This window comes from Delphinapterus leucas, chromosome 20, assembly GCF_059928025.1.
Source record: "Delphinapterus leucas isolate spDelLeu-1000000601 "Yukka" chromosome 20, BTC_Dleu_Yukka2, whole genome shotgun sequence".
NCBI classification, from domain to species: Eukaryota; Metazoa; Chordata; class Mammalia; order Artiodactyla; family Monodontidae; genus Delphinapterus; species Delphinapterus leucas.
In genome coordinates this window covers 15,492,460-15,510,148 of record NC_143148.1, presented here as the reverse complement: position 1 = coordinate 15,510,148, position 17,689 = coordinate 15,492,460, and the positions used below count along the sequence as shown (strand labels likewise).

Below are 17,689 nucleotides of genomic sequence, written 5' to 3'. Positions count from 1 at the left end.
ATTCCACATATAAGTAATATCATACAGTATTTGTCTTGCTCTTATTTCACTTAGCATAATGCCTTCAGGGTTCATCCATGTTGTCACAAACGGCAAGATTTCATTCTTTTTTTAGTGGCTGAATAATATTCCGTGTGTGTGTGTGTGTGTGTGTGTGTGTGTGTGACATTTTCTTTACCCATTCATCCATCTGTGGACACTTAGGTTGTTTCCATGCCTGCTATTGTAAATAATGCTGCATGAGCATGGGGGGTACATAAGTCTTTCTGAGTTAGTGTTTTAGTTTCCTTAAGATAAATACCCAGAAGTGGAATTGCAGGATCATATGGTATTTCTGTTTTTAATTTTTTTAAGGAATCTCCATTCTGTTTTCCGTAGTGGCTGTACCAATTTACATTCCCATGAACAGTGCACAAGGATTTCTTTTTCTCCACATCCTCACCAGCATTTGTTATCTGTCTTTTTGATGATAGCCATTCTAACAGTTGAGGTGATGTTTCATTGTGGTTTATTTTATTTATTTATTTTTTGCGGTATGCGGGCCTCTCACTGTTGTGGCCTCTCCCGTCTTGGAGCACAGGCTCCGGACGCGCAGGCCCAGCGGCCATGGCTCACGAGTGGGACTACATCAAACCAAAAAACCATCAGCAAAATGAAAAGGCAACCTTCTAATGGAGAAAATATTTGCAAATCACATTACTGATAAGGGGTTACTATCCAAAACATACAAAGAACTCATACAACTCAATAGCAAAAAACCAAACAATTCGATTTTAAAAATGGGCAGAGGGTTTGAATAGACATTTTTCCAAGGAAAACATAGATTTCCACCAGGTACATGAAAAGGTGCTCAACATCATTAATCATCAGGGAAATGCAAATCAAAACCACAATGAAGGGCTTCCCTGGTGGCGCAGTGGTTGAGAGTCCGCCTGCCGTTGCAGGAGACACGGGTTCGTGCCTCGGCCCGGGAGGATCCTACGTGCTGCGGAGTGGCGGGGTCTTGTTTTGTTTTGTTTTTTGCTTTTGTTGCTTTTGCTTTTTTGTGCTAAATCCAAAAAAAAATCACTGCCAAGACGGATGTAAAGTTGCTTACCCACTGTATTATCTTCTAGGAGTTTTATGTTTTCAGGTTTTATGTTCAAGTCTTTAATCCATTTTGAGTTTTGTGTATGGTGCAAAATAGTGGTCTAGTTTCATGCTTTTGCATGTGGCTGTCCATTTTCCCAACACTATCTATTGAAGAGACTGTCCTTACTACATTGTATATTCTTGGCTCCATTGTCATAAATTGACCATAAGTACTTGAGTTTATTTCTGGGCTGTCTATTCTGTTCCTTCCTCTGTGTGTGTTTTTTTAAAAAACCAATACCACATTGGTTCAATTACTATAGCTTTGTAATATAATTTGGAATCAGGAAGCATGATGCCTCCAGCTTTATTTTTCTCTCTCAAAATTTCTTTGGCTATTTGGGGCCTTTTGTGATTCCATACAAATTTTAGGATTGTTTTTTCTATTTCTCTGAAAGATGCCATTGGATGGGAATTTTGATAGGGATTACCCTGAATCTGTAGATTGTTTTGGGTAGCATTTATTCTTCCAATCCATGAACATGGAATACCTTTCCATTTATTTATTTTGTCTTCACTTTCTTTCATCAGTGTCTTATATTTTTTGGTGTACAGGTCTTTCACCTCCTTGGCTCAGTTTATTCCTAAGTATTTTATTCTTTTTGATGCACTTGTAAACGGGATTGTTCTCATAATTTTTCTTTCTGAGTGTTCATTATTAGTCCATAGAAATACAACTGATTTTTTGTATATTGATTTTGTATCCTGCAACTTTATTATATTTGTTTATTACTTATAATAGTTTTTTGGTGGAATCATTAGGCTTTTCTTGTATGTAATATCACATCTGCAAATAGTGACAGTTTTGCTTCTTTTCTTATTTAGATGTCTTTTATTTCTTTTTTCTGTTTCTCTCTTTTTTTTTTTTTAACATGTAATTGCTCTGGCTAAGACTTCTAATACTGTGTTGAATGAAAGTGGCAAGAGTGGGTATCCTTGTCTTGTTCCTGTTCTTGGAAGAAAAGCTTTCAGCTTTTCACCATTAAGTATGATATTTGCTGTGGACTTGTTATATATGACCTTTATTATGCTGAGGTATGTTCCCTCTATATCCAGTTTACTGAGAATTTTTATCATAAATGGATGTGTAATTTTGTCAGATGCTTTTTATGCATCTATTGAGATGATCATGTGTGTTTTATCCCTCATTTTGTTAATATGATGTATCACATTAATTGTTTTGGGGATGGTGAACCATTCTTGCATCCATGGAATAAATCCCACTTGGTCATGGTGTATGATCCTTTTAATGTATTGTTGAATTCAGTTTGCTAATATTTTGTTCAGAATTTTTGAACCTGTGTATGTATTTCTTCTTTTGTTTCTGCAAAAAGAATTAAATAAATTTGCCACATAAGTGAGACAAAGTCACAGTTTTATCACACTTCTAGGCAGGTAGGCATAAGTAGAAAGTGCCAGTGGTCACCATGTGATTTGACATATCTAACTTTTCAAAGCTTTGGAGATTACATAGATATCAAATAAACAATTACCAGGAGAACAAATCATGAATTAAGACTGCTGATCAGAGATTCATGGTTTTTTAAGAAGTGGTGGTTTCTTTCAGAGGACATAGGAATGATCTGGGAAATCCAGGTATCATACAAGACCTCATTATACAAATTACACTTGAAAGGACAGTTTTATAGAAACAGAAATAAATATGCATGTAACTCTCTGTGTTGGACAGGGGAACAAGATTAAGCCTTTTATGCTCAAATTGTTACATATTAGATAGATTCTAGTTATATGTCTGCAGCTTTGTGTAGAGGTCAAGGAGATATGTCCTTTCATTTTTGAGAATCTTTGTGACAAATATTATTGAGGAAAAATTGTAATCTCAAGGCTGGACTCTGAAATGAGTTAACATTATAGGAAAGAACAGACCTGAAAATCTCAAATTTCACTGTAGCACAAAGGTGAAGCATAGAGGGAATTTTTAAAAAATAATGAAACAAGGGATGTGAAATATTCTTTACCATTTCATAAATTAGCAGACAGCTTTTATTAGGTATCATTAGGTGCTTTTTATATGGCACTGAAAATGCTTTATGTCTTTTACTTAATTTGGTCCAGACAGCAACACTTTGAGGTAGGTCATATTGTTATTTCCATTTTACTGATGAGGAAATTAAGGCAGTTAAGTAACTTAGTAAAAGGTTACACAGTAAGAGCCAAAGATAAGATTTGCAAACTGAATTTTGGATGATAGATTTTATGTTCTTTATCATGATAGTACACAACCTCCAATTATTTTAAAAATCTGATTGTTTGATGAGTAATTCATCAAAATGTTTTCCCCCCAAATTTAATATGAATCAATGTTATCATTGTTAAATACTGCATAGATATTGCTAACATATAGCTCACCACACTTTAACCTGTTGTCTATCCGTAGATATTTAGAATTATCATAAACTACGCTGATGTACATCATTTTAATAGAACTTTGTCTACTTTTTTATGTTACTTAAGGAAAAAATTCCAGAAGTTGCATTTACAGATTAAATATTTATTAAATGCCTGTAATATGCCAATTTTATTCATGTTATTGGTGTGGATATTAGCATTAAAGAGACATAGTTGCTATCCCTTAACTTGTTTACAGCTGATCACATAATATAAACTGCGAATAGGACTAAAACTATAGTAGGGTATGATAATGATCATTAAAGAAATTGGATGACATGCATTTGAAGTTGATGAGGAGAGATGTCATGGAGACAAACCCAAGGCTGTTAGGTTTTTACCAACATACACTAAAGCCATGGATTGTCAGGGTTTACCAAAACCATCCTCAGATTGACGATTTGCTAGGACTCACAAAATCCAGAAAAGCCGTTATGCTTGTGTTCATGGTTTATTACAGTCAAAGGATACAGATTAAGATCAGCAAAGAGAAAAGTCCAGGAGAAACTAGATGTGAGCTTCCAGTGGAGTCATATAGACAGCACTAAATTCTGCCAGCAACATTTTGTAACAACACATGTGAAGTAGGTCAGGGAAACTCACCTGAGCCTTGATGTCCAACTCTTTATTGAGAGTGAGTCACACAGTCATGGAGCAACTGTGTGACTAGGCTTAGCTGCTACAGAGGTCAAATTGATACAGTGCATCCCAGGACCCCTGGCCAACAAAAATAGGTGTTTACCATAAATCACATTTATAGCATAAATTATCTGTCTGGCATAGCCCAGATATGCTCTTATCAAGCAGGATATTGTAAGGGCTCAGAGGTTGTCTCCCAGGAGCTGTTCAAGGGCCATTCCTTTCTTTGGAAAGAGCAAGGTTTGGGTACTCCAGACCCATTGAGTTCATTGTTTACTGCACCCATGAGATATCCATGAACATGAATGGATTTATTTAATAACTTTCATGCTTTAGTAAATTTTGGTAGTTTATAGATTGTTTCTAACTTGCCAGTGAACTACTACCCATGCTCAGATTTCACTACATAAAGAAGAAGTTCTGAACTAAAGAGACAAGAACGAGAGTTAGAACTGGCTTTGTAGTAAGAGGAATATGAGTTCAAAACAGCTCTGCCACTTTGTGGATTTGGTTTTTTTCTGAGATGTAACTTAGTGTAAACTATACAAACCGTATTCTAAAGCTGGATTGTTTTTAACATTTATGTATATCTATGAAACCATTACACAGCTAAGATATAGCATATTTCCAACACTCCAGGATGCTCCCTTCTGTTTCCTTCCAGTCATTACCAACTTGCCTTTACCCCCAACAAAGGTAACCAATATTCTTTTCACTATTACAATAGATAAGTTTTAACTAATTTGGAAGTTCATATAAATGGAATCGTACATTATGTACTTTTTTTTTTTTTTTTTTTGCCGTGCTGTGTGGCATGTGGGATCTTAGTTTCCCAACAAGGGATCGAACCTGCACCCCCTGCAGTGGAAATTCAGAGTCTTAACTACTGGACAGCCAGGGAAGTCCCCATTATGTACATTTTTTTCTGCCCTCTTTTGCTCAGCCTCATGTTTATGAAAATCATCTGCTGTTTGTTCAGTTTTATTCTTAAGTAATCTTCCACTATAGGAATGTATCTCATTTAATTTTTCCCTACTTCTGTTGATGCATGTTTGGGTTGTTAACAGTTTCAGGACAGTATAAAGAAATGCAGCTAAAATAATTCTTTTACATACTTTTTGGATGGAAAAACTCATTTCTATTGGGCATATACACAAGAGTGGAATTGCTAAGTCATAGTATATATTTTTTTAGTAGATTGTGTCAAATAGTTGCCCAAAGTAACTGAAATAGTTTACACTCAACAACAAGGGGTTTACAGTTGTAACAGGTGAAAAATGCATAAATTAACTTCTACAGTAGGGGTTAACAAGGTTTTTTTTTCCTGTAAAGGACAGATATTAAATATTTTAGGCTTTGTGGATTACACAGTCTCTGTCACACCTACTCAACTCTACCATTGTAGCACATAAACAGCTATAGATGATATGTAGCATTGTTATATTAATCCTGTTTATCATTTTTCATTCTGTTTATTTGAACCTGTGGATTCAGATTACCACCTGGATTCGTTTCCTTTGCCTAATGAAGCTTTTCTTCTACCTATCTCCTTTGTGTTATTATTGTCGAACATACTACATTTATATATGTTGCAGGCCCAATAATACATGTTATGTGTGTGTATATATATGTATATAATATATATATATATTTTTTGCGGTATGCGGGCCTCTCACTGTTGTGGCCTCTCCCGCTGCGGAGCACAGGCTCCAGACGCACAGGCTCAGTGGCCATGGCTCACGGGCCCAGCCTCTCTGCGGCACGTGGAATCTTCCCGGACCGGGGCACGAACCCGTGTCCCCTGCATCGGCAGGCGGACTCTCAACCACTGCGCCACCAGGGAAGCCCATGTATATGTTTATGTATGTGTATACATATATATGAATTACTTTATACAGTTGATTTAAAAAATTTTTTTTAATTTATTTTTGGCTGCACTTGGTCTTTTGTTGCTGCGTGCAGGCTTTCTCTAGTTGCGGCGAGCAGGGGCTACTCTTCGTTGCAGTGCACGGCCTTCTCATTGCGGTGGCTTCTCTTGTTGCGGAGCACGGGTTCTAGGTGTGCGGGCTTCAGTAGTTGTGGCTCGCAGGCTCTAGAGCACAGGCTCAGTGGTTGTGGCGTACGGGCTTTGTTGCTCCACGGCATGTGAGATCTTCCCAGACCAGGGCTCAAACGCGTGTCCCCTGCATTGGAAGGCAGATTCTTTACCACTGGACCACAAGAGAAGTCCTGGGAACTTTTCATCCATTATTTATTTGAATATATTAAAATGCGCCTTTCCTCTTTTCTGTTACAGTTATTACAGGTGTATGCTTAATGGTGTCCAACATTTCTCTGATGCTCTTTTCATTTTTCTTCCTTGTGTTTTCTTCCTTTGTTCTTCAGATTGCATGATCTCTATCACGTTATCTTTAAGTTTTCTAGTACTTTTTTTTCTGCCCAGTTCACATCTACAGTTGAGTTACTCTAGTGAAATTTTCATTTCAGTTAATACTTTTCAACTCCAGAATTTCCATCTGGTGATATTAAATAACTTCTATCTCTTCACTGATTCTTTATTTGATATGACATTGTGATCATACCTTCATTTACTTTAAGCATGGGTTCCTTTGTTTATTGAACATATTTATAATGGCTACTTTGAAGTCTTTGTTAAATCTGGTTTCTTCCTCACAGGCAGTTTCTGTTGTCTGTTTGGTTTTGGCTTTAGTGTTTTTGGTTTATGGGTTATATTTTCCTACTTCTTCACCTGTCTCTTGTTTGTGGAAAGTAGATATTTTAGATAGTTGTTGTAACTCTGGTACTTTTGTCTACTTCTTCTCCCCAGGCCTGTTATTGTTATTTGCTTTCTTGTTTAGTGACTGGCTATATTAATGAAGTGAAATCTATCTCCCCCATAGTGTAAATCTCTGGTGTTGCTCCTTGGGGTATAGACTTTGCTATTACCACAGTTACCCTTGGATGACAGTGGTTTTGACAGGGCTGTCTTTGAGTGTCTCTTTACCTGACCACACCAAGCTGTTAGGATCCACTGATTGTGACTGATAGCACTATTGTTTTCAGTAATGCTGTGGGGTTACACTGCTTCGCAGACTAATGAAATAAAGTCAGTGTCTGAGATTTGTTCTGACAATAGGAAGGGCTCCCCAAGTATCTTTCTCTGATCCTTTCTGACAAACTAGCCAGCCTACAGTTTAGCATTTAACTCCAATGAATTTTTCAATCTTCTTGCAATAGCCTTTCACCAAAATTTCCAGTGTTTTTGAGAATGTCCTTACCCTTGAACTTCTTCACACTCTGTTGCAAATGAAGGCAGTTCCTTTGGAGAGGGCTCTGGAGGGGATTGGGCAGCAGTCCTAGGTCTCAACTTGCCTCTTGTGGCATGGAACTCCTGCCCTATGAGCCAAGGCAAAGACAGTTGGAACCCCAGTATTCTCAGCAGTGCCACACCCATGGTACAACATACAATTCTTGTGTGGCTACTAGGCAGAAGAAAATCTCCATTCCTTTGTTGCATTTGCCTGAGCAACAGGTATCTGGGGGCAGAATGAGAAATGCTGATGTTCTACTCCTCCCAGGAAGATAGTTATCTGACTGGGAACAGGGCATGAGTGGTGAGGAAGTTTGTGTCCTTGGCTGTACTAGTTTGCAGTGGAATCTTTTTCTCACTAGGATGGGATGGACAAGGAAGGGTGCAGGTTAGATTAAGATACTGCAGACTTTCACAGTTCTTAATAAGTTTTAGTAGATTTACAAATGTTACTTCATTTGCTCTATGTTTTTATATATAATTTTTACCAGTTTCAATGGGGAGCATGTCGGTGGAGCTCCTCATGCTGTCATACCAGAAGTGGAATTCCCTGATCAATTCTCTACAGTTCTAACCATGGACCATGTAAGTTGCTATTTCTCTCTCCTTTGTGAACATTTCATTTGTCTGAATCTTCCCAGAAAGCAGCCCTAAGAGTGTACCCCACATCCCCATAAAAATCCCCATTTTCACTTTCTTGTGAGAGTTGGAGTCAAACAGCACACTGTACCTCCTATGTGTCTATCTATTCTCCAAATAATGTTCAACATTCCTATGTGTTCAGTGTTTTGTTCAGAGCAGCTATAGGGTAGAAATGGAATCCCTAGATGGAGGCATTGACCAGCCTTTTTCATACTCTTGGGTAGAGAAAAAGAGCAAATGGATCCATTTGATGACATATGGGCAAAGTCTGTACTTCTGAACAGACCTATTTTTCCAGGTAGACTGGATTTGATGTTGACTAGTCTCAGTCAGACATAAATAGATTACTGTAGATTTCAGAATTGGAGGAGATCTTATCCAACTTATATGTCTAAATATAATTAAGGCTGATATATTTCCACCAAGCAGACTACTCTGTAGCCACTAAAAAGCATTTAATAAATAATTTTTCATTAGAAGTTATAATTCTTATATAATGTGAAATGGTGATTAACAGTGATGAACTTGGGGTTGTAAGAAATTTTAAAATATTGTTCATATCCCATTTTCTAAGCTAGATATTTTTCCTTTACAGAGGAACGAGGATGTAGAAATTCACTATTATTGATAATACATTCAGCAGGCATGTAGCATGCAGCGTTCATGTATACACTATTTCTTTTAATTTGTAAACTGATTATTTTATTTCCAGACGTGCTTAGCTAAGAAATCCCATAGCATGCAGGAAGATTTCTCTGAATCAAAAGGATTCTTTAAAGACCTGTAGATAGTCTGGTTTGGTAGCATTAATTTCCTTACTTCCCATACCATAGGCTTCTACCCCTGGCCGATGTACTTGCTATTAGACCCCCTTCCTGTAATGCAATTCTTTTTCTTTTTTTTTAAAATTTATATTATTGAAGTATAGTTGATTTACAATGTTGTGTTAATTTCTGTTGTACAGCAAAGTGATTCAGTTATATAGATATATATTCTTTTCCATTTGGTTTATTACAGGATATTGAATATAGTTCCCTGTGCTATACAGTAGTCCCTTATTGTTTATCCATTCTATATAAAATAGTTTAATTCAATTCTTTATTTCTTATCTTTTACTCAAAAATGTTTCCTTCAATTATACTTATGTGGTTTGTTGTTTCAGGAATTGGTGACATTCAGGGATGTGGTCATCAGCTTCTCTCAGGAGGAATGGGAGTATCTGGATTCTGCTCAGAGGGACTTGTACTGGGACGTGATGATGGAAAATTACAGCAACTTGGTCTCACTGGGTAAATTTAGCTGTTTACATAATTTAGAATATGTTCTATAGAATATCAGTTGACATTCAGTGAACTCAAAGCTATCTTTTAAGAAACTTCATGTAATTTCTATGAAGTTCCTTCTCAGTCTCTTATAATTTCTACGTTCATTTATTTTTGGCTGTGTTGGGACTTTGTTACTGCGTGTAGGCTTTCTCTAGTTGCGGTGAGTGGGGACTACTTTTCAGTGCAGTGCACATGCTTCCCATTGCTGTGGCTTATCTTATTGCGGAGCATGGGCTCTAGGCGTGAAGGCTTCAGTAGTTGTGGCACGAGGGCTCAGTAGTTGTGGCTTGCAGGCTGTAGAGCACAGGCTCAGTAGTTGTGGCACACGGGTTTTTTTTTTTACATCTTTATTAGTATGATTGCTTTACAATGGTTTGTTAGTTTCTGCTTTATAACAAAGTGAATCAGTTATACATATACATATGTTCCCATATCTCTTCCCTCTTGTGTTTCCCTCCCTCCCACCCTCCCTATCCCACCCCTCCAGGTGGTCACAAAGCACCGAGCTGATCTCCCTGTGCTATGCGGCTGATTCCCACTAGCTATCTACCTTACATTTGGTAGTGTGTATATGTACATTCCTCTCTCTCGCTTTGTCACAGCTTACCCTTCCTCCTCCCCATATCCTCAAGTCCATTCTCTAGTAGGTCTGTGTCTTTATTCCTGTCTTACCCCTAGGTTCTTCATGACATTTTCTTTTTCTTCACTTCCATATATATGTGTTAGCATATGGTATTTGTCTTTCTCTTTCTGACTTACTTCACTCTGTATGACAGACTCTAGGTCCATCCACCTCATTACAAACAGCTCAATTTCATTTCTTTTTATGGCTGAGTAATATTCCATTGTATATATGTGCCACATCTTCTTTATCCATTCATCCGATGATGGACACTTAGGTTGTTTCCATCTCCGGGCTATTGTAAATAGAGCTGCAATGAACATTTTGGTACATGACTCTTTTTGAATTATGGTTTTCTCAGGGTATATGCCCAGTGGTGGGATTGCTGTGTCATATGGTAGTTCTATTTTTAGTTTTTTAAGGAACCTCCATACTGTTCTCCATAGTGGCTGTACCAATTCACATTTCCACCAGCAGTGCAAGAGTGTTCCCTTTTTTCCACACCATCTCCAGCATTTATTGTTTGTAGATTTTTTGATGATGGCCATTCTGACCAGTGTGAGATGATATCTCATTGTAGTTTTGATTTGCATTTCTCTAATGATTAATGATGTTGAGCATTCTTTCATGTGTTTGTTGGCAATCTGTATATCTTCTTTGGAGAAACGTCTATTTAGGTCTTCTGTCCATTTTTGGATTGGGTTGTTTGTTTTTTTGTTATTGAGCTGCATGAGCTGCTTATAAATTTTGGAGATTAATCCTTTGTCAGTTGCTTCATTTGCAAATATTTTCTCCCATTCTGAGGGTTGTCTTTTGGTCTTGTTTATGGTTTCCTTTGCTGTGCAAAAGCTTTGCAGTTTCATTAGGTCCCATTTGTTTATTTTTGTTTTTATTTCCATTTCTCTAGAAGGTGGGTAAAAAAGGGTCTTGCTGTGATTTATGTCACAGAGGGTTCTGCCTATGTTTTCATCTAAGAGTTTGATAGTTTCTGGCCTTACATTTAGGTCTTTAATCCATTTTGAGCTTATTTTTGTGTATGGTGTTAGAGAGTGATCTAATCTCCTACTTTTACATGTAGCTGTCCAGTTTTCTCAGCACCACTTATTGAAGAGGCTGTCCTTTCTCCACTGTACATTCCTGCCTCCTTTATCAAAGATAAGGTGACCATATGTGCATGGGTTTATCTCTGGGTTTTCTATCCTGTTCCATTCATCTATCTTTCTGTTTTTGTGCCAGTACCATACTGTCTTGATTACTGTAGCTTTGTAGTATAGTCTGAAGTCAGGGAGCCTGATTCCTCCAGCTCCGTTTTTCGTTCTCAAGATTGCTTTGGCTATTCGGGGTCTTTTGTGTTTCCATACAAATTGTGAAATTTTTTGTTCTAGTTCTGTGAAAAATGCCAGTGGTAGTTTGATAGGGATTGCATTGAATCTGTAGATTGCTTTGGGTAGTAGAGTCATTTTCACAATGTTGATTCTTCCAATCTAAGAACATGGTATATCTCTCCATCTATTTGTATCATCTTTTATTTCTTTCATCAGTGTCTTATAATTTTCTGCATACAGGTCTTTTGTCTCCTTAGGTAGGTTTATTCCTAGATATTTTATTCTTTTTGTTGCAGTGGTAAATGGGAGTGATTTCTTGATTTCACTTTCAGATTTTTCATCATTAGTGTATAGGAATGCCAGAGATTTCTGTGCATTAATTTTTTATCCTGCTACTTTATCAAATTCATTGATTAGCTCTAGTAGTTTTCTGGTAGCATCTTTAGGATTCTCTATGTATAGTATCATGTCATCTGCAAACAGTGACAGCTTTACTTTTCCTTTTCCTATTTGGATTACTTTTATTTCCTTTTCTTCTCTGATTGCTGTGGCTAAAACTTTCAAAACTATGTTGAATAAGAGTGGTGAGAGTGGGCAACCTTGTCTTGTTCCTGATCTTAGTGGAAATGCTTTCAGTTTTTCACCGTTGAGGATGATGTTGGCTGTGGGTTTGTCATCTATGGCCTTTATTATGTTGAGAGAAGTTCCCTCTATGCCTACTTTCTGCAGGGTTTTTATCATAAATGGGTGTTGAATTTTGTCGAAAGCTTTCTCTGCATCTATTGAGATGATCATATGGTTTTTCTCCTTCAGCTTGTTAATATGGTGTATCACATTGATTGATTTGCATATATTGAAGAATCCTTGCATTCCTGGAATAAACTCCACTTGATCATGGTGTATGATCCTTTTAATGTGCTGTTGGATTCTGTTTGCTAGTATTTTGTTAAGGATTTTTGTATCTATGTTCATCAGTGATATTGACCTGTAGTTTTCTTTCTTTGTGACATGTTTGTCTGGTTTTGGTATCAGAGCGATGGTGGCCTCGTAGAATGAGTTTGGGAGTGTTCCTCCCTCTGCTATATTTTGGAAGAGTTTTAGAAGGATAGGTGTTAGCTCTTCTCTAAATGTTTGATAGAATTCGCCTGTGAAGCCATCTGGTCCTGGGCTTTTGTTTGTTGGAAGATTTTTAATCACAGTTTCAATTTCAGTGCTTGTGATTGGTCTGTTCATATTTCCTATTTCTTCCTGATTCAGTCTTGGTAGGTTGTGCATTTCTAAGAATTTGTCCATTTCTTCCAGGTTGTCCATTTTATTGGCATAGGTTGCTTGTAGTAATCCCTCATGATCTTTTGTATCTCTGCAGTGTCAGTTGTTACTTCTCCTTTTTCATTTCTAATTCTATTGATTTGAGTCTTCTCCCTTTTTTTCTTGATGAGTCTGGCTAGTGGTTTATCAATTTTGTCTTCTCAAAGAACCAGCTTTTAGTTTTATTGATCTTTGCTATCGTTTCCTTCATTTCTTTTTCATTTATTTCTGATCTGATTTTTATGATTTCTTTCCTTCTGCTAACTTTGGGTTTTTTTTGTTCTTCTTTCTCTAATTGCTTTAGGTGCAAGGTTAGGTTGTTTATTCGAGATGTTTCCTGTTTCTTAAGGTAGGACTGTACTGCTATAAACTTCCCTCTTAGAACTGCTTTTGCTGCATCCCATAGGTTTTGGGTTGTCGTGTCTCCATTGTCATTTGTTTCTAGGTATTTTTTGATTTCCTCTTTGATTTCTTCAGTGATCATTTCGTTATTAAGTAGTGTATTGTTTAGCCTCCATGTGTTTGTATTTCTTACAGATCTTTTCCTGTAATTGATATCTAGTCTCACAGCGTTGTGGTCGGAAAAGATACTTGATACAATTTCAATTTTCTTAAATTTACCAAGGACTGATTTGTGACCCAAGATATGATCTCTCCTGGAGAATGTTCCATGAGCACTTGAGAAAAATGTGTATTCTGTTGTTTTTGGATGGACTGTCCTATAAATATCAATTAAGTCCATCTTGTTTAATGTATCAGTTAAAGCTTGTGTTTCCTTATTTATTTTCATTTTGGATGATCTGTCCATTGGTGAAAGTGGGGTGTTAAAGTCCCCTACTATGAATGTGTTACTGTCAATTTCCCCTTTTATGGCTGTTAGTATTTGCCTTATGTATTGAGGTGCTCCTATATTGGGCGCATAAATATTTACAATTGTTATAATTTTGTCTTGGATCGATCACTTGATCATTAGGTAGTGTCCTTTGTCTCTTCTAGTAGACTTTATTTTAAAGTCTATTTTGTCTGATATGAGAATTGCTACTTCAGCTTTCTTTTGGTTTCAATTTGCATGATATATCTTTTTTCATCCCCTTACTTTCAGTCTGTATGTGTCTCTAGGTCTGAACTGGGTCTCTTGTAGACAGCATATATATGGGTCTTGTTTTTGTATCCATTTAGCCAGTCTGTGTCTTTTGGTGGGAGCATTTAGTCAATTTACATTTAAGGTAATTATAGATATGTATGTTCCTATTCCCATTTTCTTAATTGTTTTGGGTTCGTTATTGTAGGTCTTTTCCTTCTCTTGTGTTTCTTGCCTAGAGAAGTTCCTTTAGCATTGCTGTAAAGCTGGTTTGGTGGTGCTGAACTCTCTCAGCTTTTGCTTGCCTGTAAAGGTTTTAATTTCTCCATCAAATCTGAATGAGATCCTTGTTGGGTAGAGTAATCTTGGTTGCAGGTTTTTCTCCTTCTTCACTTCAAATATGTCCTGCCAGTCCCTTCTGGCTTGCAGTGTTTCTGCTGAAAGATCAGCTGTTAAACTTATGGGGATTCCCTTATGTGTTATTTGTTGTTTTTCCCTTGCTGCTTTTAATATGTTTTCTTTGTATTTAATTTTTGACAGTTTGATTACTATGTGTCTTGGCGTATTTCTCCTTGAATTTATCCTGTATGGGACTCTCTGTGCTTCCTGGACTTGATTAACTATTTCCTTTCCCATATTAGGGAAGTTTTCAACTATAATCTCTTCAAATATTTTCTCAGTCCCTTTCTTTTTCTCTTCTTCTTCTGGAACCCATATAATTCGAATGTTGGTGCGTTTAATGTTGTCCCAGAGGTCTCTGAGACTGTCCTCAGTTGTTTTCACTCTTTTTTCTTTATTCTGCTCTGCAGTAGTTATTTCCACTATTTTATCTTCCAGGTCACTTATCCGTTCTTCTGCCTCAGTTATTCTGCTATTGATCCCTTCTAGAGAATTTTTAATTTCATGTATTGTGCTGTTCATCTCTGTTTGTTTGTTCTTTAGTTCTTCTAGGTCCTTGTTAAACGTTTCTTGTATTTTCTCCATTCTATATCCAAGAGTTTGGATCATCTTTACTGTCATTACTCTGAATTCTTTTTCAGGTAGATTGCCTATTTCCTCCTCATTTGTTAGGTCTGGTGAGTTTTTGCCTTGCTCCTTCATCTGCTGTGTGTTTTTCTGTCTTCTCATTTTGCTTATCTTACTGTGTTTGGGGTCTCCTTTTTGCAGGCTGCAGGTTCGTAGTTCCCATTGTTTTTGTTGTCTGTCCCCAGTGGCTAAGGTTGGTTCAGTGGGTTGTGTAGGCTTCCTGGTGGAGGGGACTAGTGCCTGTGTTCTGGTGGATGAGGCTGGATCTTGTCTTTCTGGTGGGCAGGTCCACGTCTGGTGGTGTGTTTTGGGGGTCTGTGAACTTATTATGATTTTAGGCAGCCTCTCTGCTAATGGGTGGGGTTGTGTTCCTGTGTTGTTAGCTGTTTGGCATAGGGTGTCCAGCACTGTAGCTTGCTGGTCGTTGAGTGAAGCTGGGTGCTGGTGTTGAGATGGAGATCTCTGGGAGATTTTCGCTGCTTGATATTATTTGGAGCTGGGAGGGCTCTTGTGGAACAGTGTCCTGAAGTTGGCTCTCCCACCTCAGAGGCACAGCACTGACTCCTGGATGTAGCACCAAGAGCCTTTCATCCACACGGTTAAAGAGGAAAAGGGGAAAAAAATCATAAATCTTGCTCTTAGAGTCCACCTCCTCAATTTGGGTTGATTCATTGTCTATTCATGTATTCCACAGATGCAGGGTACATCAAGTTGATTGTGGAGCTTTAATCCGCTGCTTCTGAGGCTGCTGGGAGAGATTTCCCTTTCTCTTCTTTGTTCTCACAGCTCCCAGGGTTCAGCTTTGGATTTGGCCCTGCCTCTGCGTGTAGGTCGCTGGAGGGCGTCTGTTCTTTGCTCAGACAGGACGGGGTTAAAGGAGCAGCTGCTTCGGGGTCTCTGGCTCACTCAGGCCGGGGGGAGGGAGGGTACGGAGTGGGGGGTGAGCCTGCGGCGGCAGAGGCCGATGTGACTTGCACCAGCCTGAGACGTGCCGTGTGTTCTCCCGGGGAAGTTGTCCCTGGATCCCGGGATCCTGGCAGTGGCGGGCTGCACAGGCTCCCCGGAAGGGGAGTGTGGATAGTGACCTGTGCTTGCACACAGGCTTCTTGGAGGCGGCAGCAGCAGCCTTAGCATCTCATGCGCGTCTCTGGGGTCCGTGCTTTTAGCCGCGGCTCGCACCTGTCTCTGGAGCACCTTTAAGCAGGGCTCTTAATCCCGTCTCCTCACGCACCACGAAACAAAGAGGGAAGAAAAAGTCTCTTGCCTCTTTGGCAGCTCCAGACTTTTCCCCTGACTCCTTCCCGGCTAGCCATGGTGCACTAACCCCCTGCAGGCTCTGTTCACGCCGCCAACCCCAGTCCTCTCCCTGCGCTCCCACTGAAGCCCAAGCCTCAGCTCCCAGCCCCACCCGCCCCGGCGGGTGAACAGACAGGCCTCTCGGGCTGGTGAGTGCCGGTCAGCACCGATCCTCTGTGCAGGAATCTCTCTGCTTTGCCCTCTGCACCCCTGTGGCTGTGCTGTCCTCCGCGGCTCTGCAGCTTTCCCCCTCTGCCACCCACAGTCTCCACCCGCGAAGGGGCTTCCTAGTGTGTGGAAACCTTTCCTCCTTCACAGCTCCCTCCCACTGGTGCAGGTCCCGTCCCTATCCTTTTGTCTCTGTTTTTTCTTTTGCCCTACCCAGGTACGTGGGGAGTTTCTTGCCTTTTGGCATGTCTGGGGTCTTCCGCCAGCGTTCAGTAGGAGTTCTGTAGGAGTTGTTCCCCATGTAGATGTATTTCTGGTGTATCTGTGGGGAGGAAGGTGATCTCCACGTCTTACTCTTCTGCCAATTTCCGCTCCTTCTCCCCGGCACATGGGTTTAGTTGCTCTGTGGCATGCGGGATCTTCCCAAACCAGGGCTTGAACCCGTGTCTCCTGCATTGGCAGGTGGATTCTTAACCACTGCGCCACCAGGGAAGTCCTTGGATTTGACTTCTAGTATACATACACTGTATCCTTTGAGATATTTATTATATTGTGTTTGAGCCCAGAATTGCTAAAATTTCTTTATTACTTTCTTACCCACCTTCTGGGAGAACAGCTAAGATACTGTGTCCTGAGTTGTTATGATTATTAAAAGAATTTGTATAATTTATATTGTTACATTGGCAAATAGAAGTCATATTCATTGCCTGACACAAGTGTTGTCTTACACCTGCTATGGGGTTAAAGAACTTTGCATTTAACGTTAAGTCAGTATTCCAGCAAGGACCTTTTAATGTTTTAGAAAGCTCCTTGTTTTCCTCTCAGCTCACATAGTTCTTGCCTTGTACCAGGCCCCGATTTAAGCCCTTTTAATATACTGAGTTATCTAATTCTACAACCCTATGGCATAAATACTACTTGCATTATTGTTCTTTGAAGAGATTGCTAAGACAAAGAGTATTTAGGCTACCCCTCCAGGGTTACATAACTAGTTAGTGTCAGAAGCAGGTTTTCTTACCAAAGCAGTCTGATGCCAGAGTTGATATTCTTAGCTGTTACAACATACTGCCTCTCAAGGCAAAGAGAGAGCATGGGTTTAAATAAAAGAAGACATTTCTTTACCTGTCTGGTAAAGTATTTATACAGCTAGCCATTAACAATCAAAAGCTATGATGGGCTAAAGTATACTAAACCAATGAAAATTAACAAATCCTTAATGATACATAAATAAGAGGTCAGAAAATTTATACTCTCTTTATACTTTGTAATTCTATGGTCACTTTAAGGTGAATGTTCTTTCAATCTTCTCATATTTATCTTCTCTGAAGTCTTTCATTTCAACCTCATTTATTAAAAACTTAACCAATTCTCAAAAGTGTTTTTTAGAATTGGTTATGATTCTTATAT

General features: G+C 38.8%; 1 protein-coding gene across 14 annotated transcripts in view; it reads left to right on the top strand.

Annotated features, from left to right (window-relative positions):
- ZNF529 (zinc finger protein 529) overlaps positions 1 to 17,689 on the top strand; it is a 76,584-nt gene that overhangs the window by 38,935 nt on the left and 19,960 nt on the right. For 13 of the 14 annotated variants that reach the window (XM_089902277.1, XM_089902276.1, XM_089902275.1 and 10 more), the window contains 2 exons: positions 7,981 to 8,074; positions 9,294 to 9,420. In XM_089902277.1, the coding sequence (XP_089758403.1) occupies positions 7,981 to 8,074; positions 9,294 to 9,420 (221 nt within the window). Of the gene's footprint in view, positions 1 to 984; positions 8,075 to 9,293; positions 9,421 to 17,689 lie in introns of those variants that run through there. The other variant, XM_089902263.1, reaches the window with a different exon arrangement.